Below are 25,760 nucleotides of genomic sequence, written 5' to 3'. Positions count from 1 at the left end.
TTTCCCCCTCCTCAGCTGCTCCCAGGGGCCTCATTTGGGGTCTTAAGCCGCGAGCCCCTGAGGGTCTGACCAGCCCTGCCCGGGGACGGGGGTTGGTGCTCGCCTCAGAGACCCCCAGCGGGCCCGGCGCCCCTTGCCTCCGGCACCTGAGCACCACCCCATCCCGTGTCGCCCGAAGGTGTCCATCCACTCGGTGTGGCTGGGGAACAGCATCACGCCCTTGCGAGAGGAGGAGTGGGACGAGGAGGAGGAGGAGGCCGAGGCCCCGGCACCGTCGTCCCCGCCCACGTCTCCGCTCAACTCCAGGTTCCCTCTGCCTTCTGTCCAAGCGAGCGGGAGCTCCTCCCAGTCCCTTGTTTGGGGGCCTCTTGAAACGACCCTCTCACCTCTTTCGGGGGGAATCGCAGGAAACACCGGGCTGGAGTCGACATCCACTCGTGTTCGCAGTTTTTGCTCGAGTTGTACAGTCGCTGGATCCTGCCATCGAGTTCCGCCAGGAGGACCCCCGTCACCCTGATCAGCGAGGTGGTGCGCTCGGTGAGTGCCCTGCCCGCCCCTGCGGTGCCCAGGCCCGCGCGGAGACGCTGTCGTGCTTCTCAGGCCAGGGGAGGGGCTGCCTGCACAGCGCAGAGCCGGGCAGGCACGCCCCAGCCCAGTGGCCATGTCGTGGAGTCGGCACGGGACCGCCTGTCCTCGCAGCGCTGTCTCCTCGGGCCTGTGACAGACGTACCCCCCCAGCAGCCAAGCACCCATCCGGGCGGTGGTTGTCCAGGGGTTGGCCTCAGAGTCCTTCACGTCCGGGAGCTCGGAGGGGCCACCAGGAAGTGTAGCTTCCTGTGTGCAGCACCTGTTAGTCCTCACAGTGTTGAAGTCACACCTGAGAGGTTTGAAAAGTCACTTACTCAGTGCCGGCTTGTCACGCGGGTTACGTCCAGAAGGAGGGCCGCCCGGGACTGGACTGTTCTTTTTATCTAAAGGTGTCTCCTTTCAGGAATGACTTTTTTTTTTCAAGCTTGTTTTTCTCAGTATCCCTTTAAAGGTTTCATATTTGGTCAAGTTAATATTTTTAAGAACCTCGTTTTTAACTTGTAATGTAAGTTGCAATTTGACTTTTATCAAAGAAGTCAGCAAACTACAAGTACTGCTAAAGATCTTAAACAAGTTACTAGAAATTCATGGTGGTCTAGTGGTTAGGACTCAGCACTGCTGTGGGCCCAAATTTGTTTCCACAAACCACACAGCATGACGAAAAAAAAGATTGTCTATTTAAGAATAGTAACGACAGTGTAAAGGTTTAAGTTGCTTCGCATCTAGCACCTGGCTCATCAGCACTCCCTGGGTTCTCATTCCCCCTGGGTGTTCAGTCTGGTAACATCAGGCGACTTCTGGAAAACAGCACTGAGTGCGAGGAGAGAGGGCCAGGTCGAGTCAGCGTTGCTACAGGTGTGTTTGACCTCGTGACCCCGAGAGGCCTGCGTGCCTCCATGGGTGGCCTAAGTCCTGCCAGCTGAGTTGTTCAGCTGGGCGGGGTGGGGGCCCTGAAGACCAGCCAGCCCCCACCTCCAACACACTCCCGGTGCTCGGGGCCTTCCGCTTGATCAGAGCCCGTCTTCAGATGTCACAAGAGAAAGTGGAGGCTCTGGGGAGGCAGAAGAAATCAGTGCCAAAGCGCTGACTTCTGAGCCAGGCACCCGTCTCTCCTTCGCGGCTTTGATACCTGGGCTGGCGGTGGCCGCAGCGTGTGAGCACGGCTCCAGGGAGACTGCAGGCACCCTTCCTCCTGGGCCCAGGCTCTCGTGCAGGTTCGGCTCCAGGGGGTGGAGCCCAGAGTGACCTGCCCCCCATCCGCGTGTCGTCTCCAGCTCCTCGTGGTCTCGGACTTGTTCACGGAGCGCAACCAGTTTGAGATGATGTACCTGACGCTGACGGAGCTGCGGAAGGCACACCCCTCAGAAGACGAGATCCTCCTCCAGTACCTGGTGCCCGCCACCTGCAAGGCGGCTGCCGTCCTCGGGATGGTGAGCGGAGGCCGTGCGGAGCCTTGGCCGCGGGAGGAGGGCGCCCCACTTCGCTGTGGAGCGTGGGGTGCCAGCCGGGCCTCTGGTGGGGCTCCCGTGGCCCTGGGTCCTGCGGTGGCACGGTGCCTTCTCCAGGGGCTCAGCTGTGCGCGAGGGGCATGAGGCCAGGTCCGCCCCCTTGAGAGCGCCTCTGCTCCCGCAGCACTGTCCAAGGGGCAGGAAGATGAGTCCACTGGCTTCTGCTGTTGGAGGCCCAAGTGTGGCCCTCTGGGTGTGTTGCGGGAGGTGGGGTCCTTTTGTCTCTGCGGGAAGTTTAGCTGCTGGGCTCATTCTCATGGTAATTGTGCTCAGGCCTGAATCCCCAAGGCTAAAGCTATGTTGTCTGTAAATGGAATGAGTAATGCTTTCAAGAAGAGGCTTAGACAGATCAGCCTGGGGTGAACCCCTGCTGGTGGGGAGGCCAGCACGGGTTCCCCCAAGGACGGGGACGCCACCGCTCAGGGACCCTCTCTTATGTGGCTGTACCCACGCAGCCCAGCTGCGGAGTTCTCAAGCTCTGCTTTTCTCCAGACTTCCCCAGGTTGTGAAAGCTGCCCCCCGTGAGCTCCGCTGGTTGTTGGCGGCCTTGGGTGTGGGCAGGAGGAGGGGAGTCCTCTGCAGTGTCGGCTTTGAGGGGACCACAGGGCAGAGTTCCTGGGGGCTGAGGGGTAGTCAGACAGCCTCTGAAGCTTTTGCAGAGTGAGACAAGGCCCTCGGCCAGCACTGGTTGCTTGTCCCTGGGCGGGGTGGTCTGTCCCCAGGGAAGTCCGTCACAGACTCTGAGCTGGGGCTCTTCCCAGGGCCAGCCTCGTGGGTCCCTGTGTCACTCACACACTGAACTCCAGCCCCAGAAGAGTGTGAGCACGGGCGCAGCCCGGAGGTGCAAGGAGCCCCCACCCGTGGGGGTGCTGGGGCCCCCGCGACACCCCAGCCCAACACGCAGGCCCTCGCAGGGCGAGGCCACCCTCCTGGGCCTCCCCTGGGGTGTGGGCCTGGCCCAGTCCACCATGTACTTGTGCCCAGGACAAGGCCGTGGCGGAACCGGTCAGCCGGCTGCTGGAGAGCACGCTCCGGAGCAGCCACCTGCCCAGCACGATGGGCGCCCTGCACGGCGTCCTGTATGTGCTGGAGTGCGACCTCCTGGACGACACCGCCAAGCAGCTCATCCCCGTCGTCAGCGACTACCTCCTCTCCAGCCTCCAGGGCAGAGCCCAGTGAGTGGGCGCGGCCGGCCTCCCACCGCGGTCTCCTGGGTTCGTCCGCTGGGGCGGGGGGTGGGGCGCCTGTGAGAAGTGCGCACACCGGTTCAGCGTGCACAGCAGACCCCGGCCGATGCGCCAGCGGGGGCCCACGGGGCTGCCCTCCTCACAGGGACGCTGGCTGGGGTCCCTGAGATGGGAGAGCAGCGCGGTGCTGGCCGGCAGCACGGCGGCCGTGTGCACTCATCTGGGCTGACACCTCGGTTTCAGCTGCGTGAACGTGCATAGCCAGCAGCACGTCCTGGTGATGTGTGCCACGGCCTTCTACCTGATCGAGAACTACCCGCTGGACGTGGGGCCGGAGTTCTCGGCTTCCATCATACAGGTGAGCCGGCCTGGCCTGGGCTGCGCTTGGCGACCGCTCCCACCTGGGACGAGGCGGGGCGGCCAGAGGCCCACAGCAGCCTTTTGACCCAGAAGCCCTCCCTCGCGCAGATGTGTGGAGTGATGCTGTCTGGAAGCGAGGAGGCCACCCCGTCCGTCGTCTACCACTGTGTCCTGCGGGGCTTGGAGCGCCTCCTGCTCTCTGAGCAGCTCTCCCGGCTGGACGCAGAGTCCCTGGTCAAGCTGAGCGTGGACCGGGTGAACGTGCACAGCCCACACCGCGCCATGGCTGCCCTGGGCCTCATGCTCACCTGCATGTACACAGGTGAGCCCGGCAAGCGTGTGCCGCTGAGCACCAGACTCAGGGGTTCTGGAGGGGCCTTCAGGCTGTGTGGGGTCAGAGCCCCGTCTGGGAGCAGCGCTCAGGCTGACCCCTGTGCCCTGTGTCTTGGCTGGGCCCTGCGGGCCCCTGCCCTCCTGTGTCAGACCATCAGTAGGAGTTCCGTAAACTCCTGTGTGAGCTCCAGGCCCCCTTAACAGAACCGTCCAGTTTTACAAACTAGCGGCACGAAACGGCTCCGTTCCAGGAAAGGAGAAAGTCAGTCCAGGCCGAGCCTCCGAGCCCAGCCCCGCTGCCCCTGACAGCGAGTCCGTGATCGTGGCCATGGAACGCGTGTCCGTCCTCTTTGACAGGTGAGCGCGTGCCCGCCTGCCCGCAGCCGGGGGCGGCCTACTCCCTGCCCGGGCCCCGGACTCCGCGCCACCCCGGGCTCTGAGCCGCGGGCCGTCCTGGCACCCAGCGCCCAGGTTTGGACTCGGGTGGCCCCAGGGCTGTCCCAAGTGCTGAGCCCGGGTCCTGATGGCGAGGGCCAGTGTGGCGGTGTTGGGGGCCTTTGAAGAGATGGCCTGGGGCATGCTCGGGTCTGCAGCGGCTGTCCGAGCTGCCATTGTATAGAGAAGGGCCTGGGGGCCGCGCTAGCAGCAGCTAGGGAGGAGGCCGCCCTCGTGAAGAGGAGGCTGCTCTCACAGCCCTCGGGCAGCGATAACCAGCAGGCAGCATCCTTGAGAGCCTGTGACGACGGCCCGCCTCCACGTGTGTGCCCGGGTGTCCAGGACGGCTTGGGGCCCTCGTCCGGCTCTGCCCCGGGCCTCTCAGGCCATGTCTGTGGCCTCGGGGAAGCTGACTCTGCTCTGCGCACCTCAGCTCTGGTCAGCTCGGTCAGCAGGCAACCATCCGGGTGCCCACGTTGTGCACACTTCACAGAACCTCCAGGCCTGCTCTGGCCGGAGAGCTGAGCGTGCACGCTGCGCCCACGTTGCCCATTTCAGTGAGCGTCCGCAGTCCCACGCTTACGCTCACCAAGCCTGGGGAGCAGGCAGGGCGCCCACGCTTAGCCCTGCCGCGGGGGCTCACGCACCAGGCTTGCTGCGAGATGAGCACGTCTGCCCGTGCAGGGCCTGCATTCAGCCTGGCCACGCTGTCACGTGTGGGGGACTCTGGGTCAACGGCACTAACTCTCCCTTGCGGGTTTCGTGCCTGTGGGTCACGGTTGGCGTCTGCAGGCAGGTGGAGCGGGCACACCGGGCCCGTTTCCAGGTCCCTTCCGGTACTTTTCAGTCACACGCGCCTTTTTGATTGGTTCTGGGGAGCCCATCTCCACGGGCTCCAGAGTCTGCTGACGCGCAAGCCCCTCGTGTGTGCTTGTGCAGGGGCCCCGCTTCCGCACCCCCGAGGCCTGTGTGTACTCAGCTTCCTGCAGATGGGGCTTGCACGCAGAACACGCGGACATGGCGGGCCAGTGGAGGTGTGCTGATGGCTCGTAGCCTGCTGGCTGCCCCTTGGCCCTGGGAGGGCCCTGTGCCAGGGGCCAACCGCGGGTCTGCTGAGGGCAGGCAGCTGGGGGCTCTGGGGCAGGGCTGGCGCAGAGGGGCCCTGGCAGGGGCACTGACGGGTTCCAGGAGTGCAGACGTGCCTGAGGGCCTCACGAGGACGTGGGTCTGTCAACGAGGGGCTGTGGCGTGCCGTGATGTCACCACCCCAGCCGTCTTTGCTGTTACTTCAGGATGCCAGCCGGATCAGGAGCCCCTGGGCTGGGGAGCACGGCGGACGGGCTCTGATCCGGGCTCCACCCCCCACCACACAGGATCCGGAAGGGGTTCCCCTGCGAAGCCCGCGTGGTGGCGCGCGTCCTCCCCCAGTTCCTGGACGACTTCTTCCCGCCCCAGGACGTCATGAACAAGGTCATCGGCGAGTTCCTGTCCAGCCAGCAGCCGTACCCGCAGCTCATGGCCACTGTCGTGTACCAGGTGAGGGGCTGGGGCGGGGCGCCCAGCTGGGCGCCGGGCCCCCAGCTCCTCCCCCAGCTGGCGCTGACGGGGCGGCCTCGGGTCCGCGGCCTCCTCGCAGGTGTTCCAGACGCTGCACAGCGCGGGGCAGTCGTCCACAGTGCGGGACTGGGTCATGTTGTCGCTCTCCAACTTCACGCAGCGGAGCCCGGTCGCTATGGCCATGTGGAGTCTCTCCTGCTTCTTCGTCAGCGCGTCCACCAGCCCATGGGTCTCGGCGATGTATCCTTGCCTGGTCCTGGGCCCCGGATGGCCCTGCCGTCCTGTCAGCATCCTGGTTGACGTTTGTATCAGCGTTTTGGAAACCCAAGCTCTGTAGGAAGCCCAGGTGTCAGGGTGACACTTCGCTTGAGCCCCAAGAGAGTGAGGCACGAACCAGGAAACAGGAGCCCGTGTGTTCCCTGCTCTGAGCGGGGCTCCCGGGGGGGTCCGCGGGGAGGGGAGGCCCCCAGAGGACCCCCTGTGTCTGCCTGCGGGTCCGTGCAGCTGGGCGGGCCACTTGGGCTGCTTCTCAATAGCCCTTGTCACGTGCCGTGTATCACCCTCCTGGGCAAACGCTGGAGTCAGTGAAGATCCAGTTCCCGCCCCCGACACGCTGGCTGCCAAAAGGGGACGGCCCCTCCCTTCAGCCTTCTCCAGACAGACCACAGAGCCTCGGAGCAGACGGCTGTCCCGGCGCTGAGAGCGGCCCGGGCGGGCGGCATGGCTCTGTGCTGGGTGTGCAGGAGCCAGGCCAGGTAAGCCCTGTGCGAGGGGCGGCCCTGCGGGGCTGGGGCTCCGGCTGGAGGGCCCAGACCCAGGCGTGAGGCAGCTGCCACCCAGCCCTGGGCCGCTGCTTTTGTAGCTTTGGGGAGCCCCCCACTGTCCGCAGGCCTGTGTCGGGGCTGGAGCCCTGGGGGAGGCAGGAACCCCCTGGAGCACAGGAGCAGGCCTCCCCGAGCTTGCCACCTTGCGCCCTTAACTGGCTGGCCAGCCTCCCACACGTCGTGAGCAGGATGGGCAAGCTGGAGCAGGTGGACGTGAACCTCTTCTGCCTGGTGGCCGCGGACTTCTACCGACACCAGATAGAGGAGGAGCTCGACCGCAGGGCCTTCCAGTCTGTGTTCGAGGTGGTCGCCGTGCCCGGAAACCCATACCACCACCTGCTGGCTTGTCTGCGGAGCGTCCACAAGGCCGCCACATGCTGAGTGCCCATGCAGGTGGCGACGAGGTGGCCCCTGGACCGCGGGGCCCAGCCTGTGCCAGGCAGTGGGCGGCACGGGCTTCTCTCCGGGGAGCCAGGGGGCAGCTGTCCTGCCACGTGGTGGCAAGGCTGCACGTAGGGCACACGCAGTAACCTTTGGGGTTGAGCCTGAGTCCTCGCGGGGCGGGAGCTGGTTGTGGCAGGCCTCGCGCTGGAGCTGGTGTGAGAGCCAGCCGCCGGCTGTTTACGTCCTCCTCCCGCCCAGCCCTCGGCAGTCACCAGGTCCCAGCTGCGCCCGCCTGGGGGCCAGGATTCCTCTGCTCTTGCCGGGGAGCCGTCAGCCCTCCGCTGTCCCGCAGGCGGGAGGGGACGCCACGGGTTCCGAGGCGCGGGGTCCTGGGGTGTTTCGGGCTCCCGTAGGGTGCAGATGCCGGGTCTGGCCAGGCGGGGGTGCTGGGAGCGCGACAGTGCGCTGTCCTCCCCGTGTCTGTCTTCTCAGGATTTAAAGTTTAATTCTATCAGTAAAGAGATTAATTTTAAGGTGGCTTTCTACGCCCGTGTAGTCTGTGCATCGCCAGGTCAGCACTGCATGTCACGGCCTCCGAGCAGGTGGACCGGGTCTGTCCCCCACCCGCCGCGGGGTGGGCTGGCTGGCAGCCCCTCACCTAACGCCTCAGCCCCGCCATGCCACCGTCTTCCATGAGCTCCCGTTTGGGGTTCAGGGGTGTGTGCTGCTGTCCTGTCAGGAGCCAGCTGAGGGCGGGGAAGGTGCGGCCTGACTGTCCTGGTTGTGAGCTCAGGTGCGTCCGGTTGGGCGTCTCCTTGGCAAGCGGGGCTGACCTGCAGCTGCCGCCCAGGGTCTAGGGGGAGGCCTCGGGTGCCCCTCACGCCTGTCTCTGCGACACACCGCCCGCTGCACACGCCTCCTACGGGTGCGGGCCCCAGCCCCCACCCCCGGAGCCAGGCAGTTTGAGGCCAGCCAGGGTCAGAGTGTGCAGGAAGCCCCTCCTCAGAGCTGCCCTTGGCACCCGGGCGCCCCCGCAGAGGGCCCAGCGATGTGAGCGGTGGACACGGGTCAGAAGTCGGAGCCGGGGCCTTGAGGGCGGGGCTCCGGCTCCGCAGGAGAAGTGACGTCCCCGCCCTCCTGCCTCTCACTTGGGCTCCCCCTCACCTTGGCAGGCACAAGCTGCTGGAGTGACCGTGAGCACGGAAGGTTCTAGAACTGCTGCCCTACCCCCAGGGTCCCTTCAGCAGCTCCGAGGTGGACGTGTCGTGGGCCCGTGTTGTCCGCGTTTAGGTGTTTGCATTTGTTAGAGACCACACTGTGAGTGTGAAGCCGGGGGCCGGCCCCCTTCGGAGTCCAAGCGCTGGGCACAGCTGTTCGAGGGCCCGCCCTGTTTCCCACGTGACCGTCAGCACTCAGCTAGGGGCTGCAGCCAGCTCTGGCCATCGGTGCCACCCAGAGACCCGCTGGCGTGCGCCCAGGGTGGGCGCCAGTGCTCGGGGAGGTCGTTGCCCGCGGAGGAGGGGACACGTGTGGAGCCATGCACCTGTGTCTCCATTGGGGCCTCTGAGGGCGGCCGACAGGTCTCTGCAGAAGCCGACCTTTCTCAGACCCGCCCCACGGGGTCGGCCACGTGGCTGAGACATCTGAGGGTGGGGTGGGGTCATTGCTCATCAAAGTGCCCCTGAGGAGATGGGCCCCCTCGTCAGCTGTCTGCGGAAGGGACTGCACTAAAGTCTGTGTTCGGCAGCAGTCACCTTGCCACCCCAGACGGTGTTGAAAGGGTCGTTGGGGGCGGCGAGGACGGGGCTTGTCTTCCTGCTGGTGACACAGGGAAGATCTGAGCGAAACCAGGGTAGTTGGTGGGCAAGGTGCCAGTGCATCTTACCCTGTGTGTCCTGTTGTGGCCCCACTGAGCCGGGCAGGGGGAGGGGCATTTCCAGGTGCCCTTCCCCGCTGTGCCCTCGCCCTCCTGCAGCACACGCGTCCTCTCGGGAGGCAAGGATGGCGCTTGGGCTCCCTGGGCCCGCAGCATGTCGCACCCAGCCCCCCTTGTGGCCAGGTGTCACTGCCGAGCCTGGGGGTGCAGACCGCTCACCACGCGGGTTAGTGGAGCTGCCCGCAGCCATCTTGGGGAAGCCTCTCCGGGCCATGCAGCGTGGTAACTCTTGTGTGGTTTGGAGGAGTACACTTGCTCCCTCTCGGTGCCGTGGGCATCTCTTCGTGGCGCGCGACCTCGCTTTGCCTTTTGTCCTAGCCAGGGTGATGCTTGGTCCTGCACGCTGGAGTGACGGCGGGGGTGCAAGAACCACCTCGAAGGTCACTGACGCTCCCCAGAGAGCTTGGGGTGGCTGCACCTGGAGGGGACTGCCCCCCACTGCCTGCAGGCCTGGGCTCAGCGGGGAGCCGGGGAGCGGGGCTCAGGCGGGGGTGGCCACAGCGGGGCCTGTGTGTCTGGCGCTAGATTGGTCGTGCTGCCGAAGGAGCCCCTGGCCCCGGACGGTCGCTGCAGCTGCCCTGCGGCAGCCAGGTGGCCGCTGGCCTGGAGGACTGGAGCGTCACGGACCTGCCGCGGGGGGTTGGGCTCTGAGCACGCTCCACGGCTGACCGTCCTCCAGCGGGACTGGAGCTCACACTGTCCGCTGCCGCGGTCCCCGCCGTGCACGCACCGGGTACCCACAGGGCTGTGATGGGTACATCCCGGAGCCTGGCCTAGGCTTGTTTGTGAGAAGAGAGCGAAGGTTTGACATGAGATGTACATTTTAATTTTTTAAACTGCTACAAATACTGTACATATGAATTAAAAGAAAAAACAAGGTAAATTGCCGTGTGAGGCCTGCTTTGCTTATGGGGAAACTTGCCCCCACAGGGGGCGGCAGACCACACCAGCAGGAGCCCAGCGCCATGGGACCCAGGTGCCGGGCATTGCGGGGACGGGGGCGGCCCCCTGCCAGTGCCCGAGGCTGCAGAGGCTGCGGTGGTCACGTCTAATCCCCGTGGGGGCCGTGCAGTTTCACCCCAGGCCCCAGTTTGGAGGGGTGGTCACAGCAGGCACAGGTCCTGGGGGCTCACACAGGGCCCGTGACCTGACCTTGGAGCCCCTCATGGCCCCCCTGCCCCTTTCACCTCACTGGCCACAGGCCCCCATGCCCTGGGACCGAGTGGTGAGGCTGCCCCGTCCATCTGAGGTGGTATGTTCTTCCCGCTGGAAATGCCAGCTCCTCCAGGAATCCTCTCCACTCAGCTGCGCGGGCGCTGGCCCTCCCAGCCCCTCCTGGGGAGCCCAGCCATGCGGGGTTATACCCTTCTGTGCCGTGGTGCTTGCCCATCCACCTGCAGAGGCAGAGACCCTGGGCAGTGGGCTGCCCAGGGCGGGTGCTCCACAGAGTCTGCTGAAGGCTTCCCAGGTCCCAGGGTGTTGATGGGAGTGGGCAGCCCCCAGCTGACCACAGCGGGTGCCCGGAGAGATGGGCGGCGGGCTTAGGAAGCCTGGCCTCTGCCCCAGTCACGGCACGTGTGGGCGCTGCCCTTGTGGTGCTGCGGGAACCTACTCAGAGAGGGTCTGGCTGCCGGTTCCAGTGGCCAGGCTGCGCGGGGGCGTGTGCACCCACTGCGTGTGGAAAGAGGTCAGCTCGCCTTCCCAGGCCCGTCTCACCCGACACGCTCCAGGCCTCAGCAGCTTCCCCTTTGGGAGGGACCAAGCGCTCCCTGCCCGCCATGGTCCAGGCGAGGCGGCCATGCCCTGACCTCCATGTTTGGACGAAGGCCCGAGACGCCCTGGAAGGAAGCAACAGTGTCCCGCTCACCCTCCAGCTGCCCAGCACAGGTGCCCTCAGTAGAGGGCAGCTCACCCCCTGCTTCCTGACCTGAACCTGCAAGCCCTTCTGGGCCCAGGGATTCTTGGTCCAGCCTCGACCCTCAGGGCAGCCCGGGCGCTGCTGGATGGGGCCTCCTGCCAGGGCCCTGCGGGCACAGAGGTGGGCTGGCTTTGTGGAGTCACCAAGGCTCCTGGCAGACCACAGGGATACCTGGGGTCCCACGACCCTGGGGGCCTTGCAGTCTGGCCTCTTTCTCAGGGTGGCTCATCCCCACTGGCTTTCCGAGCAGGAACTCGGGGGCCACCCGGGTACAGTCCTCACATCGCAGCCACATCCTCTGGGGCAAGCGTTGCCAAGCCTCCATGCCAGGCTGTGAGCAGATGAACTGCCGGCCAGGCCTACACTCATCCTGGCCCTGGGGCACTCAGGGCAGGGGCGGCCCAGTGTGGTAGAGCCATCGACGGGGTCGGGCATGCCCGCTGAGGACCAAGAGTTAAGGGTCTGGGCTCCCGTGGGGAGAGGACAGTGCTGCCAGGCCGGTCACTGCGCCCAGCAGAGCCCACCCTCCTGCTCCGCTCGCCCCCAGCCTGGACCCACCTCCACGCTCCCTGTGCTCTCCGGCCTCTGCCCAGCCGGGGGTCTCACGCTGCTGTGAGGACTCCCGCCTCCTGGGATGGGCCCGGCTCCCCGCCGTCGGCCCCCGGGGAGGTGCTGGAGACCCCTGAGGGATGCCCTTCCTGCCTTGGGTCCCCGCATGGCCAGGCAGAGGCCTGGAGGGCACCGGCCTCCCCCGTGTGCCTGGGCCCCTCCCACGTGCCTGGGCCCCTCCCGCTGAGGCTTGACCGCCCTTCTCTCCGCAGGTGCCGCCGGATGCCCGGCCCCAGGCCCTCTGCCTTCTGGGCACGCAGAGCCTGAGGGTCCCCACAGGCCACGCAGCTGTGCCAAGGTACGCAGTCCCCATCCAGCCCCGCCAAGGGCAGACAGGGCCTTCCCACGGGCCGCCAGGAGCTTGGCTTGCTTCTATCTTCCCCCTGGCTCTGTCTTGTCCTTGGAGGCCAAAGCGAGCGCCCCCCTGCCCCACACCCGAGGCTTTCCAGCTCCCCTGAAACCTCAGCGGAGACGCTGGAGCCCAGCCATTTACCCTGCCTCTGCGGGACCCGTCTGCTGGGGCCCAGCAGGGGGTGGTCACCCGGCCCAGCACACCAGCCTGCACACCAGCAGCGCTGCCCCAGGCCCACAGCCGCCCCCGCAGAGGCACTGGGGCCTGTTGCCCTGGGACTGCCCAGGCTGGGCACCTAGGGCGGCAGCGCCTCCTGACGACCACTCTGCAGCCCCCGCTGGGCCGGTACGCCGGCCTGTGCCCTCTCCAAGTGCCCCAAGGAGGTGGGGGCAGGGAGGGGCCCAGGAGCTGCAGCCGTGCCCCCTGCACCGGCCCATGTCCAGTGGGGTCACCTGTCCAGACAGGTGTTGGTGAGGGCAGGGCTGGAGGTGGCCTGAGCAAGTCGTGTCTGTAGCTGGCTGAGCCAGGTTGAAACCCTGAGCTTGGCCTGCCTCCTCTCGGAGCCCTACCTGGGCGCTGGGGGTTGCTGTGAGGCAGACCCGCTCGGCTCTGGAGGTCGGGGTTGAGGGAACGTCCACCTGGAGGACAGTCAGGGCTACCCCAGGCTCTGGGGGCAGAGAGTCAGCTCTCAGGCCACCTGGTAGGTTAAATCCTTTGCCTAAGAGGGGCTTGGGGAGGACTTCCTGGAGGAGGTGGGCCTTCTCATCCCTCACGCACTCTGCAAACACTACTTACTGAGTGTGCCAGGTACCCGGTCATGGGGCATAGCAGCTGTCAGCCTTCCTGGGAGGTGCTATGTGGCCAGGCAGGGGTGTCCCCAGGCAACCTCAGAAGCCGCAACAGGGAGGGGCTTCCACCAGGAGCTGAGGGCAGGGCCAGGTGCTGACCCAGGATGCCCTGCTGCCTTCTGCCTCTTCACCCCAAGTTCCGACTGCAGGGAGGAGAGAGCCGCAGCCGGCCCACCCCATCCTGAGCCCTCCCCTCCTTCCAGCTGGGCTTCAGCCCCTCTCTCGGGGTAAGAGGCAAGCTCTGGACACGAGGTGCAGGGTGGGGCACCTGGCCAGAGCCTCAGGGACCGCCCCCCCAGCCCCTGTCACCCCCCCTCCACCCCCGGCCCTTGCCCCAGGCTCGGCTTCCCTGTCCTGGGCAGCTCAGGCCCTGAGGAGGGCCCTCTGTGCCTGGGGAGGTTTTCAGCTTGCACTCTGTGAGCCCTTCCCCCAAGTTCAACCCACTCCCCACAGAACCCCACAGATCCGGGGGGCTCACAGCACACTGGCCGGGGGGCGGGGCAGGGGCTCTGTGTGGCCGTCACAGCCCGGCCAGCAGGTGTGAGGTGGACCTTGGGACTGAGCCTCAGTTGACCGCTGGCAGAGGCCTGAGGAGGGGCTGCCCAGGCCACTTTGTCCAGGTCGCACTCGGGGGCCTCCACAGGCCCCCAGGGATCAATGGTAGCGTTCACCCAGGCAGCAGCGTGTGCCCTGGGTTGTGAGCCCCCGCCCAGGACCGTGGGCAGAGGAGGCCTGACGTGTCCTTCCCAGGGAGCACAGGTCAGACCCAGCGCCGAGCCAGCCTGCCTGGGTTCAGAGCCCAGCTTGGCCCCTTGCCCACAGGGTGACCTCACCTCTGTCCCTCAGGCTGTTTATCTGCAGAATGGGACTAACAGCAGCGCCAGCCTCCCTCACAAGAGTGCCATGAGGGTCAAAGCTGAAAACAGACACGCTGTGCTTAGAACAGGACCCAGGAGCCAGCGAGCTCGAATTCTTAAGACTGTTGCCTTTGCAAGCATTAACCCGGGGTCACACGGCTGGAGGGCAGACAGGAAACGGCGGGCTCGAGGGAGGCTCAGTTTGCAGGAGGGAGAGCGGGAGGAAGGACCAAAGGAGAGCAGGAGGACTTCAGAGAGAAGGTGTTGCCAGAACGGGGCCGTGGAGAAAGAACAAGAGTTTGCCAGGAAGCCTGAAGGCAAAATCCAGGCAACCTACTAGGGAGGGACGGGAGTTACTCGAGGTCAGTCTTTTCAGAGTTCATACCTTTACTCAGCAAGGCTTCACCAAGCCCTTTTCTGTGGGGTCCTGGGGGTACAGGGAGCGCCCCTCCCAGCCCCATGCACAAGGCAGGTCTGGGTGCAGGTGTTCCGGCTGCAGGATGGGTGGGAATACGCTGTTGCCAAAATCTCAGTGCTCTGTGCACCAGTGCCAAACAGAATCATGGAGACAGAGTGGCTTTACTTTGCCAGGCAAAGCCAGTGAGACAAGAGGCAGGGGGAAGGGCACACCCTCTGAAAGGGTGGCACAGCCCAAGGACACAACATAAGCTGGTTAGACTCCAGTGGGTCCAAGATGGCAGACAGGTCAACTTCAGCTAGACCCTGGTCCTCTGTCCACTCTCACTGAAACACATCAGCGAGCGAAACGACACACCCAGAGGCGCCGTGGCAGCCCCAAGGCTGGTCGTCAGAGGCCGTAAAGCGGGCAGCGGCCCAGCGGCTAGAGATCTCCACCGCGTCCCCAAAACAGTGGGAACAGTCCTCCCGCTCACTAGCCTATGAGGATGAGACGGCACGATGGCCTCACCAACTCGATGGACCTGAGTCTGAGCAAGCTCTGGGAGTTGGTGATGGACAGGGAGGCCCAGCGTGCTGCAGTCCATGGGGCTGCAAAGAGTCAGACACGACCGAGCGACTGAACATTAGCCTGTGAAATTACCCAGCTCATACAAAACGCAAGTGAAAGTGCTAGTCGCTCGGTCGTGCCTGACTTGGCGACCCCAAGGACTGTGGCCTGCCACACTCTTCTGTCCATGGGATTCTCCAGGCAAGAATACTGGAGTTGGTTGCCATTTCCTTCTCCAGGGGACCTTCCCAACTCAGGAAAAGCTAACCACACAACCTTGCGAGGCTGCACTTGCCCTCTGTGTCAGCCCACACTCTGTCTGTGGAGTGTTTCTCTCTGAATCAGTCCGCTTCTACCCTATCACTGTCTGTCACTGAATTCTTTCTCCGATGAGACATCAGAGACCTGAGCTTCATTAGGTCCTGACAGCAGGTCTGCGACCTCAGCTGGCAGACCACACGTTTTGGCCGAGTTCGAGTCCTGGCCACTTGGGTTTGAGTCTCCAGCAGGGTTTTGGCCAGGTGTACGTTCCCAGCCACGTGGGTTTAAGCCCCACACTGAAGTCAGCAGTTTCACTAGCACCTCAAGGGCTGTGCCCTACCCCCTGGTGAGTAGGGAGAGGTTATAGTCGGGTCTGTGATAAGGGCCAAGGCAGTAGCAAGTCTTTGTTTCTGCTTCTGCGAGTTTTCCAAAAGGTGGGGTTGCTGACGGGCTCAGGGTATGTGCAGGGTCTCAGGTGGTCTGTCTCCTGCTCATCTTGACGGGCCTGTCCCTCCTCCTCCGATCAGCAACCGCTCTGCTCTCCGAAACACAGAGCAGGCCACGGAGGCCAGAGTCTTGTCCATAAGGCATGGGGGACAAAAAGGCTTCCGTGCCTGGGAGCCCCACGGGGCCCTGCTGTTCATTGGCACCGTCTGCTCCCAGCTGCCTTGTGCCTCAGGCCCTGCGCTGGCTCCTCGGCCCATGCCAAGTCACCCAGGCCACCATGTCACCCAGGCCGGTAGCCGTGCCCCTTGAGGAGGGGAAGAGGTGGACAGTGATCAAGCCACGGGTCTGCTGCAGCTGCTGGTGCCCAGCCTGGTGGTGATGGCGTTTGTATTAAGTGTGAGCCAGAGGATGGCCGTGCACGGGGCATGCGGGCGGGTGGGCATTGCACACGTGTGTCTCTGCAGGTCCCCAAGCGTGTGTTCCCGTGCCAGCCTCCTGTCTGTCCGTCTGTCCCTCCTAGCCCTCTGTCCTCCCGTCTCTCCTCCTCTGGGTCTCCCTCTCCGCCGCCTCTCATTCCGTTGCACCCCAGCCCCCCATCTTGGGCCCTCCCTGGGCCCCTGACAGTGTAAGCCAGGGGTGGGGGGGCAGGTGGAGGCCAGGACCGCTGCCTGGATCCTGCCTGGCCACCCGAGCCCAGTCTTCCCAGCGGAGGGGCCTCGCTTGGTGGCCCTGGGCCGGCCAGCCTGGCGGCCAGGCTGGGGTTGGGAGGCAGGGCCAGGCGCCTGGGCCGCCAGTTCTGGGCCTGGCCCGCTCGCTGCAGTATTGATGGCCCGTCAGGGCGGCCCTGATTCCTGCGCTTCCAGTTAAAAGGTTTCTGTTGTTGTAGCTTATGCAGTTGCTCTGTTGCTATGGAAACGTGACATCAAAATGACGTTTCCCGTTTAAAAGCTTTTAACTAAATTCCTGCCTGTCAGATGTAGGCCCCATTTTGAGCGAGGAGCTGCCTTCCAGGAGCGGGGCTCCCGCCGCGGTGTGCAGGCCCCGGCGGCCCGCCCTGAGCGCGCTCTTTAACCCCACAGGTGCCCCGGGCATGGCCACGGCAGAGGTGCCCGGCTACCTCGTGTCCCCACAGGCTGAGAAGCACCGGCGGGCCCGCAACTGGACGGACGCCGAGATGCGCGGCCTCATGCTCGTCTGGGAGGAGTTCTTCGACGAGCTGAAACAGACCAAGCGCAACGCCAAGGTGTACGAGAAGATGGCCAGCAAGCTGCTGGAGATGACGGGCGAGCGCCGGCTGGGCGAGGAGATCAAGATCAAGATCACCAACATGACCTTCCAGTACAGGTAGGCCCGCGGGCAGCGGGCGGTGGGGGGCCTTCTGGGTGACGACGGCGTGGCGGGGGGGTCCCGGCTTTGTGTAGGCAAGAGGGGACCTGTGGGCCCCGTGGAGCGGGGCACGGGGAGACCCCCAAGGCCCCGCAGGGTGGAGGATACTGCTGGCAGCCAGCGGGCGGGAAACCCGAGGCTGGGCCACTAGGCCCCTGAGCCTGCAGTCAGCTGTCTCCAGCGTCCACTGAGCCCACTGTGGGCGCAGCTCTGGCCTCAGGGCTGGGGAGAGGGTGTGGAGGCCCTGAGCACCCAGGAGGGTCCGCGCCTCTGCCCCCTCCCCGCCTCGCACTGGGCCCCTGCCCTGGCTGCCTCGGAAGGGACTAGGTCACGGCTAGGCACGTGGCTTGGGCAGGGGCAGCTCCAGGACGGGCCTGTGTGCCCCGCACCTCAGAGGGCGGGGCCAGGTTTATCTGCCCGGGGTCTGGGGAGGAGAAGGTCGTGGACGGGTGAGAGGTCACGGGGTGGAGGGGGTCACGGGTGGGGTGAAGGTCGAGTAGGAGCTGAGCTGCAGGCGGAGAAGCATAGAGAGCGGGCCCTGTGGGCGGGCTGGGCCCACGCAGCCCCCAGGAGCCTGTCCGTGTTGGGAGGCTGCCGTCCCGGGAGGACACGTGAGGACCCCGCTGGTCCCAGCCCAGGCCGCCCTGGACAGGGGAGCAGAGGTTGGCCGGGGGTTGTGGACAGAGCCCTGCAGGTTGGCCTGGGCACCTTGAGCCACACTCTGTGGGTGAGAGGACCCCCCCACCCCGCCCCTCCTGGCCTGTGGCTCCCGGCCCGTCTGGGGCCTGGGGGTGTGCAGAGACTCCCAGGGCCCTGGACAACCGAAGGCCGCTTCAGTTGCATCAGTTTAACTTTCTCGGCCTTGGAGGAGCCGGTCCTGAGCCTGGCACATCCAGAGGCTCATTTCTGACCCGTAGCCCAGCCCCCAGCCAGGCCTGGGGGCAGAGCAGAGGTGGCCGGCCACTGGGGTAAAGGTGGGCCGAGGCCGAGCCGTGTGCCCCCCATCCCCCTCGCCACCAGCCCCACAGCGCCTGGCAGGGAGGGGGCAGCAGGGCTGAGGCGGGTGGCTTTACGGCCTGCTGTCTGACTCCGTGACTCACGGCTCTGATTGGCGTCTGGCCGGGTTATTCATTATTTATCCTGAAAGCCGCCTCCTGAGCCCCAGGGAGGGATCCTCTTCCATTCCTGGAGGGGAGGTGGGCTGAGGCGGCCACAGGAGATAAGGGGGTGGCCGGCGGCGGGGTGGGGCCGCACGGTTTATAAAGCACTTGTACGCAGCAGCAGCACCTCTCAGCTCCCGTCACCGACAGGGACACCAAGGCCCAGAGCAGGAGAGGGCTTCCCCAGGGGCTCAGCGGTGAAGAATCCGCCTGCCATGCAGGAGATGCATGGTGCCGTGCAGGAGACATGGGTTTGGTCCCTGGGTTGGGAAGATCCCCTGGAGGAGGGTATGGCAGCCCACTCCAGTATTCTTGCCGGGAGAATCCCATGCACAGAGGAGCCTGGAGGCTACAGTCCATGGGGTCTCACAAAGAGTTGGACACGACTGAAGAGACGGACCACGCAGGCACAGACGGCCTTACAGAGCGACACTCTGGCTGAGGGCTGGTTCTCTATCTCCCCCAACACTCCCCTGACCCCCGCCACCCAGAGCTGCCCACAGCGGAGGCGGCAGTTATTTTTTCATGAGAAGTTTTTTTTAAAAAAGAAAACAAAGCCAATCTTTATTTATTTATTGGATGCACCTCCGGCTTGTGGGATCTTAGTTCCTCGACCCAGGATCAAACCTGGGCACTCGTCTGTGGAATTGCAGAGTCCCAGCCACAGGGCCCCCTGGGGATTCTGGAGACAGTTGCTATGAAGGTGGTTGGTGGAATTCCCTGGAGGGCCAGTGGTTAGGACTCGATGCTGTCACTGCCAGGGGCCCAGGTTCAGTCCTGGCTGGGGAGTTCAGATCCCACCAGCTGCTCTGCATGGCCAAAGTAGGAAAACAGATCGTCTGTGAAGGAAGCCTGGGGGGGGCCTGGTTCAGGGGAGCATGTTTGGCTGGTGCGCTGTTCAGGGGCCCCCTGCAGTGGGGCAGGCCTTGTCTCGGGTGGGCAGAGCGGGACCTGGGGGCTTCCGGAAGTGCTGGAGGGGGACCCAGGACCCAGCACAGCCCTCCGCCCTCCTGCCCTCAGGGAAGTGGGGCAGCCCTTCCCGGCTCCCTGCTGAGGACCCCACGTCCCTCGGCCTCTGCCCCAAGCCACACACCCCTACCAGGGCGATGCTTTCAGATGGTCGGTGCGTCTCCAGGGACCAGGGTGACCGGTGGCCATGCCCCGGCAGGGATTTGACCTCGGGGCACCCTGTCACTCAGAGTCCTCCCCAGAGCCGGAGAAGCAAGGACAGGGAATGTGGAGGGGCTGCCAGTGGCTCAGGACCCTGGGTTTCGGGAGGCAGAGAGCCCACGTCCACCCCACTGTGGCCCCTTTGCTCGCTGGCCGGGGCCTGCACTAGGGCCCCGTCTCCCCTTCCCTCACCTCCCAGGGGACAGCCGAGGCCCAGGGACCTCAGGGCCTGTCTGCAGGGGAGGGCAGGGCGCAGGGCCTGGGCGGGGCACGGGCCCACCATAGGCAGACAGCAGACCCTCGCTGGGGGCATCAGGCCCCGCCCCCCCTCCTGGTACCAAGAATGTCATCTGGACAGCTCGCTGTTCGCCAGGCACCAGGCGTTGTCTGCTCCAGTCTTCCCAGCACAACTTGGATCATCCCCATTTTACTGACACGAGGCTCAGAGAGGTTAATGGACCTGCCCAGGCTCACACAGCGAAGCGGCAGAGACGAGCGGCAGACTCAGAGCCGCGACCACGAGGCCTGTGCTCGTCTCTCCTGAGCTCCTGCTCCGGGGCAGCGTCCTCAGGACACGCTTGTGACCTGACCTCATTTTACGTTCGCATTACACATTATATCACATCTTGCTCCTATGTTGGTATTATACCACATATGTTCTTATTAATGCTGACTGACTTATTAAAAAGCAGCATTTGTTCATTGCAGAGAGTTTAGAAACTCCAGAAAAGCAAAGAGAGGACTTGTAGGGGCCAGCCTGACACTGGGGCCTGTGGGTCCTGCGACACCCACAGCAGCGTAGGGTCCCGAGCCCGACCTCTTTCTAACCCGGTCTCACCTGGCCCACGTTTCCGGGGAGGCCTGTCTGGCTGGGAGTGGCCCACACCCGTGCCACGTGGCTCCCTGGGTCTGGCGCCCCCGAGCGCCCCTCTGCAGAGGGGCCGGGCGGGCAGGGCCAGGAGCAGCCGTTTCTCACCCTTGGCTCTTGTGTCTCTCGTTTCAGGAAATTAAAATGCATGACAGATAGCGAGTCCGTCCCGCCCGACTGGCCCTATTACCTAGCCATTGATAGGATTCTGGCCAAGGCCCCCGAGTCCTGTGATGGCAAACTGCCGGACGGCCAGCAGCCGGGGCCCTCCACGTCCCAGACCGAGGCGTCCCTGTCGCCGTCTGCTAAGTCCACCCCTCTGTACTTACCGTATACCCAGTGCTCCTACGAAGGCCGCTTCCAGGACGACGGCTCCGACAGCTCCTCCAGCTTACTGTCCCTTAAGTTCAGGTGTGTGCGCACCCCGCTCCTGCCCCACCGCCTGCCCCCGGGATGGGCCAGGCGGCCGTCCTGGCGGCGGCAGTCTCTGCCACCCAGGGCCGGCTGCAGAGGCCTGGGCGGCACACGCACCTCAGGGACAGGGAGGCCAGAGACAGGGAGGCAGGGGGGCCCGAGGCCCGGGCTGTCGTGTCCGCCGCCCAAGCGCGTCTCCTGCACCCTCACTGCTCAGCTGTGTGGAAAGTCCGTGATCTTTCTGGGCCTCAGTCTCTGTCTGTAAAATGGGGATAAGTCAGGACCTTCTCTGGCGAAGGCTGGGAGTCAGAGGCGAGCCTCCTGCCCTTTCCTCGGTGTCTGGCTCTCGAGCTCCCCCACCCCAAGCAGACCATGCCCTGGGCCCCCCTTCTCCTTGGCCTTGCCAGGCTGGCTGGTCTCAAAACCAGGGAGGGAGCGTCAGGCTGAGCCTCCACAGTGTCCTTGGAGCCTGGCTGCAGTAGGCGCCCAGCCCCTCTTCCATCCATGGCATCCTGCCAGCCATGAGCTGACCCCACCTCAAGACCCCCTCAGACAGGTGTGGTGTGGGGCTAGGGAGCCAGAGGAGGTCACGTTGGGCTGGGCTTTCACGGCTGAATAGGAGTTGGCTAGTGGAGAAGAAAACAGGAAGAGTGTACATTTGTGCTTTGGTCCTGCCTCCCCCGAGCTCAGTCTCAAGCCTGTCAGACGGGCATGGGGTGAGGAAGGCATCTCGGGGGCCCCTCCGGTCTGACACCCAGAATCTGGGGGCTGCTGCTCGGTTGTCCAGCGCCCCTTCCCTGGGGGGGGGGAGTGGTTTCTCAGCGAAGACCCCCGACAGAATCGCCTTTGCTAGTGGCCGGGCTGGGGTGCAGGGGATCTGCCGCTGGCGGACAGTTGCTTCTGTGGGCTGAGCCTACTTCCCAGACTGACGGCTGCCGGGTGCTGTGCCAGGCTGGGCCATGGGGCACCTCTCCCTCCAGAGTCCAGGCTCTGCTCTCTGCCCCCGAGGGCGACTGGGCCACAATCCTGCACGGAAGCAGAGGGCCTAGGCTGGGGACAGGCAGGGCCTGGGGGCGTCTGGCAGCTCCCTGCCACCCCTGGGGGCCCCACTCACAGCAGAGAGCTGGGCTGCCTTCAGCCCTGACCCTGGAAAGATTCCCGTCCTGGAGGGGAGCCTGGCCTCTACGGCCCCGCCCTTGGCCTGCTGTCCCCGTCTCCTCACCCCCAGGCGTGCTGGCCCCTTCCAGGCTGCCAGGAGGCAGGGGTTCCCCCATCTGCCGGAGGCTGGCCAGAACTGGTGGTGTCTGCCCTGTAGGCCCTCCACCCAGCGTTTTGCTCGTCCCTCTCTGGGTGTCCATTCCCCCACTGTGAGCGCCCCTTGCCCACCCAGCTCAGTGGGTGTGGGAATGCTGTCATGACAGGGAGGGCCCAGCCGTCCCCACATCGCACTGTCCTTCCAGGTCGGAGGAGCGGCCCGTGAAGAAGCGCAAGGGCCAAGGTGGCCACCTGCAGAGGAAGAAGCTGCGGCTGCTGGAGGCCCTGCTGGAGGAGCAGCGCCGGCTGAGCCGCGCCCTGGAGGAGACATGCCGCGAGGTGCGCCGCGCGCTGGACCAGCACAGCGTCTTGCAGGCCCAGAGCCTGCAGCTGCAAGAGCGAATGATGAGCCTGCTCGAGCGCATCATCGCCAAGTCCGGCGTCTAGGCCGCCCGGGCCCCGCCCCCAGCCTGGGCCACGCCCCGGAACGGCCCCGCCTCTGGCCTGGGCCCCGCCCCCGGAACAGCTCCGGCCTGGGCCACGCCCCCGGAACGGCCTCGCCCCGCCCCCGCGGCCGCTCCCGGCCCCCACGGGCGGGGGACCCCGGTGTAAAGCCCTTCCCTGGACACCAGGCCCAGGGACTCCGGGTCACTGCAGGGCGGCTCCCCAGTAAGAACGCCTGGAATCTACCGTCCGCTGTTGTCAGTGTCGACGGTACTGGAAGCGGCTTTTGACGTTAATCGTATGCTTTTCACAACTTCCTGGGAGCAGGGCTCACGGCTGGGCGTGGAGGGAGGCGCCGGCCGTGGGCAGGTGGAGGCGGCTCCTTGGCAGGTGTGCCCGCAGGTGCGCCCTCGCTGGACCTGCATTGGCCGCGAGACCCCAGCACCGCCTCAATGGCCTTTTATCTACCACCCCACCCCCACTCCGAGATGTGGGGCCTCTGGACCCCCATTAGTAACAGCTCAATAAAAACGGCGATCCTGCCCATGCACCCCACCCTGTGCCATCTGTCAGCTCGGGACAGGTGGGAGAGCCCGCTGACCTCAGGAGCTGACGCATGGCGGGGCGGGAAGCGACTGGGTGGAGGCGCAGACTAGCAGCAGATTGTGAAGGCGCTGGGAGGGCAGGGCTGCCTCCAGGGCCCGGAGGGGCTGGACACACAGCTGGGGCCCCAGGGAGCCGACAGCCACCCCAGGGGGAGATGCCTTCCCAGGAGAGAGAGGGGCTAGGGTGGGGCGCAGGGTCTACAGGCCGGAAAGCCTGTCCAGAGCACCCCACCCCCAGTTCCTCCTGAGTCACTGGACCACCGCTGAAGGGAGGCCCCCAGGGGAGCTGAGAGCCGAGCTTGGTTCAGAGTCTCACTCAGGACACAGCCGGCGTCTCAGCCACTCCGTAGCTCTGAGGGCACTGTGCAAACGGTGCAGAGGAAACACTCCGTGTGATTTTCAGCTCAGGCAGGCGTCTAGTGAGAAGCGGCAAGTCACGAAGAACAGACGGCTCGGCCGCTGCTGTGGCTTCACCCTGTAGGGACAGCGGGGTCATTCACACTCTTGCCCAGAGAAAACCTGGGCAAGAAAACCTGTCTGAGGGCCTGCTTGTTTGCACCGAGGGCCCATCACAGTCCTTGGCCCCCTGCCCCTGATGCTCTCTGGGTCCGTGTGGCCCTGCCTGGTGGAGGGACCTTTCGTGGGATGTCTGCTTCGCCCGGGACGGGCAAGTCACTGCCCCGATCAGCAGGGTTGAGGGGACGCAGGGACTGGGGTTAGTGGCAGGTGATTGTCTAGACCCGCTCCCTCTGGTGTTTCGGGGGCAGGGCCCTGCTCGGGGGCTGCTGCAGAACCCCTGGTGTGGCGGCCATCAGCGCACCTGACCGTCCCGCGGCCCTTGAGGGCAGCCAGGCAGTGCCCAGGACTCATCCAGTGTCAGACTCCGGGTCCCCCTGGGGGTTCAGAGGCCAGCCCGAAGCCTGCCCCTGGGAGGGAGGGGCTGGGCGGAGCTGGGCTGACAACGCCCCACCGGGGACCCCCTGCCCCGTCCGCCCCTAGAGAGCTCGAGCTGTGGACTCTGGACCCTCCTGCCCGGGGCTGGACCAGGCTGCTGGGTGAGGGGTGGAGCCCTGCTGTGTGAACCAGCTGCCGGGTGCGTGCTGCGGTGCCCGTACCTGCTTCCCGCACCTGCGCCTGCTTCCCGCACCCGCCCGCCACAGCGGTTGGCCTGGAGGCACCCCGGGTCCAGCGCCAGCGTCCGGGGCTGCCCGGCGAATTTCTAGTTCTTAGTCAAGACACCTGGAGAAGGCAATGGCACCCCATTCCAGTACTCTTGCCTGGAAAATCCCATGGGCAGAGGAGCCTGGAAAGCTGCAGTCCATGGGGTCGCTGAGGGTCGGACACGACTGAGCGACTTCACTTTCACTTTCATGCATTGGAGAAGAAAATGGCAACCCACTCCAGTGTTCCTGCCTGGAAAATCCCAGGGACTGGGGAGCCTAGTGGGCTGCCATCTCTGGGGTCACACAGAGTCGGACACGACTGAAGCGACTTAGCCGCAGCCCAGCAGCAGACAAGACACCAGCGTGAGAACTCACTGGTTCAACCGACACTGAGCCCTGGCCCAGCGAAACTCGAGGCTCTAGCCTAAACCCTGACAGGCACACAACCCTTCAGGGTGGTGACACCCTGAAACCCCCCAGGAAGGACAGATGCAGTCACACAGCAGGGACTTCCCTGTGGTCCGGTGGCTAAGAATGTGTGCTCCCAACGCAGGGGCACAGGCTTGATCCCTGGTCAGGGAGCTGGATCCCACACGCTGCAGCTGAGACCCTGTGCAGCCAAAGAAACAGAAAATACTTGTTTTAAAAAGTAGAAATTAAAAAATTAAACCTAAGACTTAGAAATGTTCATTTCAAGATAGCAATAAACTCATTACAGTGCTAACACGTACCAAGTGCATGGAAAACGTGTGTTCCTAAACGAGTTTCAGCGAGAGGAGTGGCCTTGTGTCGAGTCTCCTCGAATCTCTGGCCTGAGCGCTCGGTGGCCGCAATGGGACATGACTTGGTTGCAAAGTGAGGGAATCTGGGAAATCCTGCCTCGTGTGGATACACGTTTGGAAAAGAAGGGGAGGTTTCAACAACGCCTGCGGGTCATGGGCGCTCTTCCTTCTGACGACACCCAGACTCGACCACGATAGTTCCTTGTGGGCTGGTTACCGCGTAGACTCCGAAACCCTATCAGTGAGCTTTCACCAGCATCTCCCTGGAGTCCGTCTGTCCGTCCTGCACCTGGACCAGTCCTTTCCGCACTTACGGCTGTGACGTCACAGGCTGGGCGTTTGGAAGATAACAGGCACCAAGCACGCAGGTCTGCCCCGCGTCATCCGTCCTGTGTCAGAGTGTCCTGTGTGAAGTCACCGTCAGTCTCAGCTAGAACGTCTGTAGTTTGGTGAGTTGGCAAGCTCCTGGGGGTGGATGCAAGTTTTTCAAAATCCAGTCTCTGATGAAAGCTTGAAGTTCATCGCTGGTCGCAAGCACCGTCGGTTTTCCTTGAAGGGACAGGCTCACTTTGTCGTCTTCAAGAAAACGTCTGCCCGGTACACAGGTCTGAATAATCAGAGCTTCCGTCAGTCCCCCTTTCAAGGAAGACATTGTTCCACAGCTTCCCCGGCGACCCAGTGGCCGGGAATCCGCCTGCCGCTGCAGGGGACTCGGGTTCAATGCCCGGTCCGGGACCATCCCACAGGCTGCAAGGTGGCTAAGCCCGTGCACCACTGAGCCTCTGAACCCTGGAGCCCGTGGGAGCCCTCCGCAGTGGCGGCCAACCCACCCCAGCTGGAGTGTAGCCCCCGCTCGCCACAACTAGGGAAAGCCCCCTCGCAGCAACGAAGACCCAGCACAGCCAAAATCAAAGTTGTTCCCTTCAAGCGTACGTATTTCAGCCTGCGACTCAAACAACGGGACGCGTGCTTTTCCCGACACAGCCTCCTGCTCAGCTCTGGAGCTGAAGGGCTTTCTGTGCGCTTGCGCTTTGTCTCACGGAAGGGAGACTCAGGGGACTCCTGAGTGGACTCAGGGGCCAAGAGTTCACAGGATGAATGCTTTCTACTATTCGTCGAGGACACTCCAAAGGGAAAGGAGTG

General features: G+C 64.6%; 2 protein-coding genes across 2 annotated transcripts in view; both read left to right on the top strand.

Annotated features, from left to right (window-relative positions):
• The window catches only part of HTT (huntingtin), a 123,957-nt gene extending 116,217 nt beyond the window's left edge, over positions 1-7,740 (top strand). The window contains exons 58-67 of the mRNA XM_068974776.1: positions 179-306; positions 408-537; positions 1,863-2,018; positions 3,081-3,271; positions 3,527-3,641; positions 3,752-3,965; positions 4,228-4,333; positions 5,785-5,947; positions 6,048-6,208; positions 6,960-7,740. Coding sequence (XP_068830877.1) covers positions 179-306; positions 408-537; positions 1,863-2,018; positions 3,081-3,271; positions 3,527-3,641; positions 3,752-3,965; positions 4,228-4,333; positions 5,785-5,947; positions 6,048-6,208; positions 6,960-7,173 — 1,578 coding nt within the window. The 3' untranslated portion in view covers positions 7,174-7,740. The remainder of the gene's footprint in view (positions 1-178; positions 307-407; positions 538-1,862; positions 2,019-3,080; positions 3,272-3,526; positions 3,642-3,751; positions 3,966-4,227; positions 4,334-5,784; positions 5,948-6,047; positions 6,209-6,959) is intronic.
• A 3,150-nt stretch (positions 7,741-10,890) lies between these two features.
• On the top strand, positions 10,891-22,070 carry MSANTD1 (Myb/SANT DNA binding domain containing 1). The gene is made up of 9 exons (XM_068974990.1): positions 10,891-10,999; positions 11,068-11,150; positions 11,852-11,937; positions 12,106-12,336; positions 15,452-15,603; positions 15,685-15,798; positions 16,346-16,715; positions 20,091-20,366; positions 21,830-22,070. The coding sequence occupies exons 1-9, from the start codon at positions 10,891-10,893 to the stop codon at positions 22,068-22,070; spliced, it is 1,662 nt and encodes a 553-aa protein (XP_068831091.1).
• Positions 22,071-25,760: the final 3,690 nt, after the last annotated feature.

This window comes from Capricornis sumatraensis, chromosome 7, assembly GCF_032405125.1.
Source record: "Capricornis sumatraensis isolate serow.1 chromosome 7, serow.2, whole genome shotgun sequence".
Classification (NCBI taxonomy): domain Eukaryota; kingdom Metazoa; phylum Chordata; class Mammalia; order Artiodactyla; family Bovidae; genus Capricornis; species Capricornis sumatraensis.
Note: the sequence above shows the minus strand (reverse complement) of the source record. Positions and strands in the feature narration are given on the sequence as shown.

What these genes read in the sequence shown, in the direction of transcription:
- MSANTD1 (XM_068974990.1), top strand. Translation starts at nt 10,891, where the DNA reads ATGGTCCAGGCGAGGCGGCCATGCCCTGACCTCCATGTTTGGACGAAG. An exon ending in CCAGCTGCCTTGTGCCTCAG is followed by an intron (nt 15,604 to 15,684) that starts GCCCTGCGCTGG and finishes CCCCTTGAGGAG; the next exon opens with GGGAAGAGGTGGACAGTGAT. An exon ending in AACATGACCTTCCAGTACAG is followed by an intron (nt 16,716 to 20,090) that starts GTAGGCCCGCGG and finishes CTCTCGTTTCAG; the next exon opens with GAAATTAAAATGCATGACAG.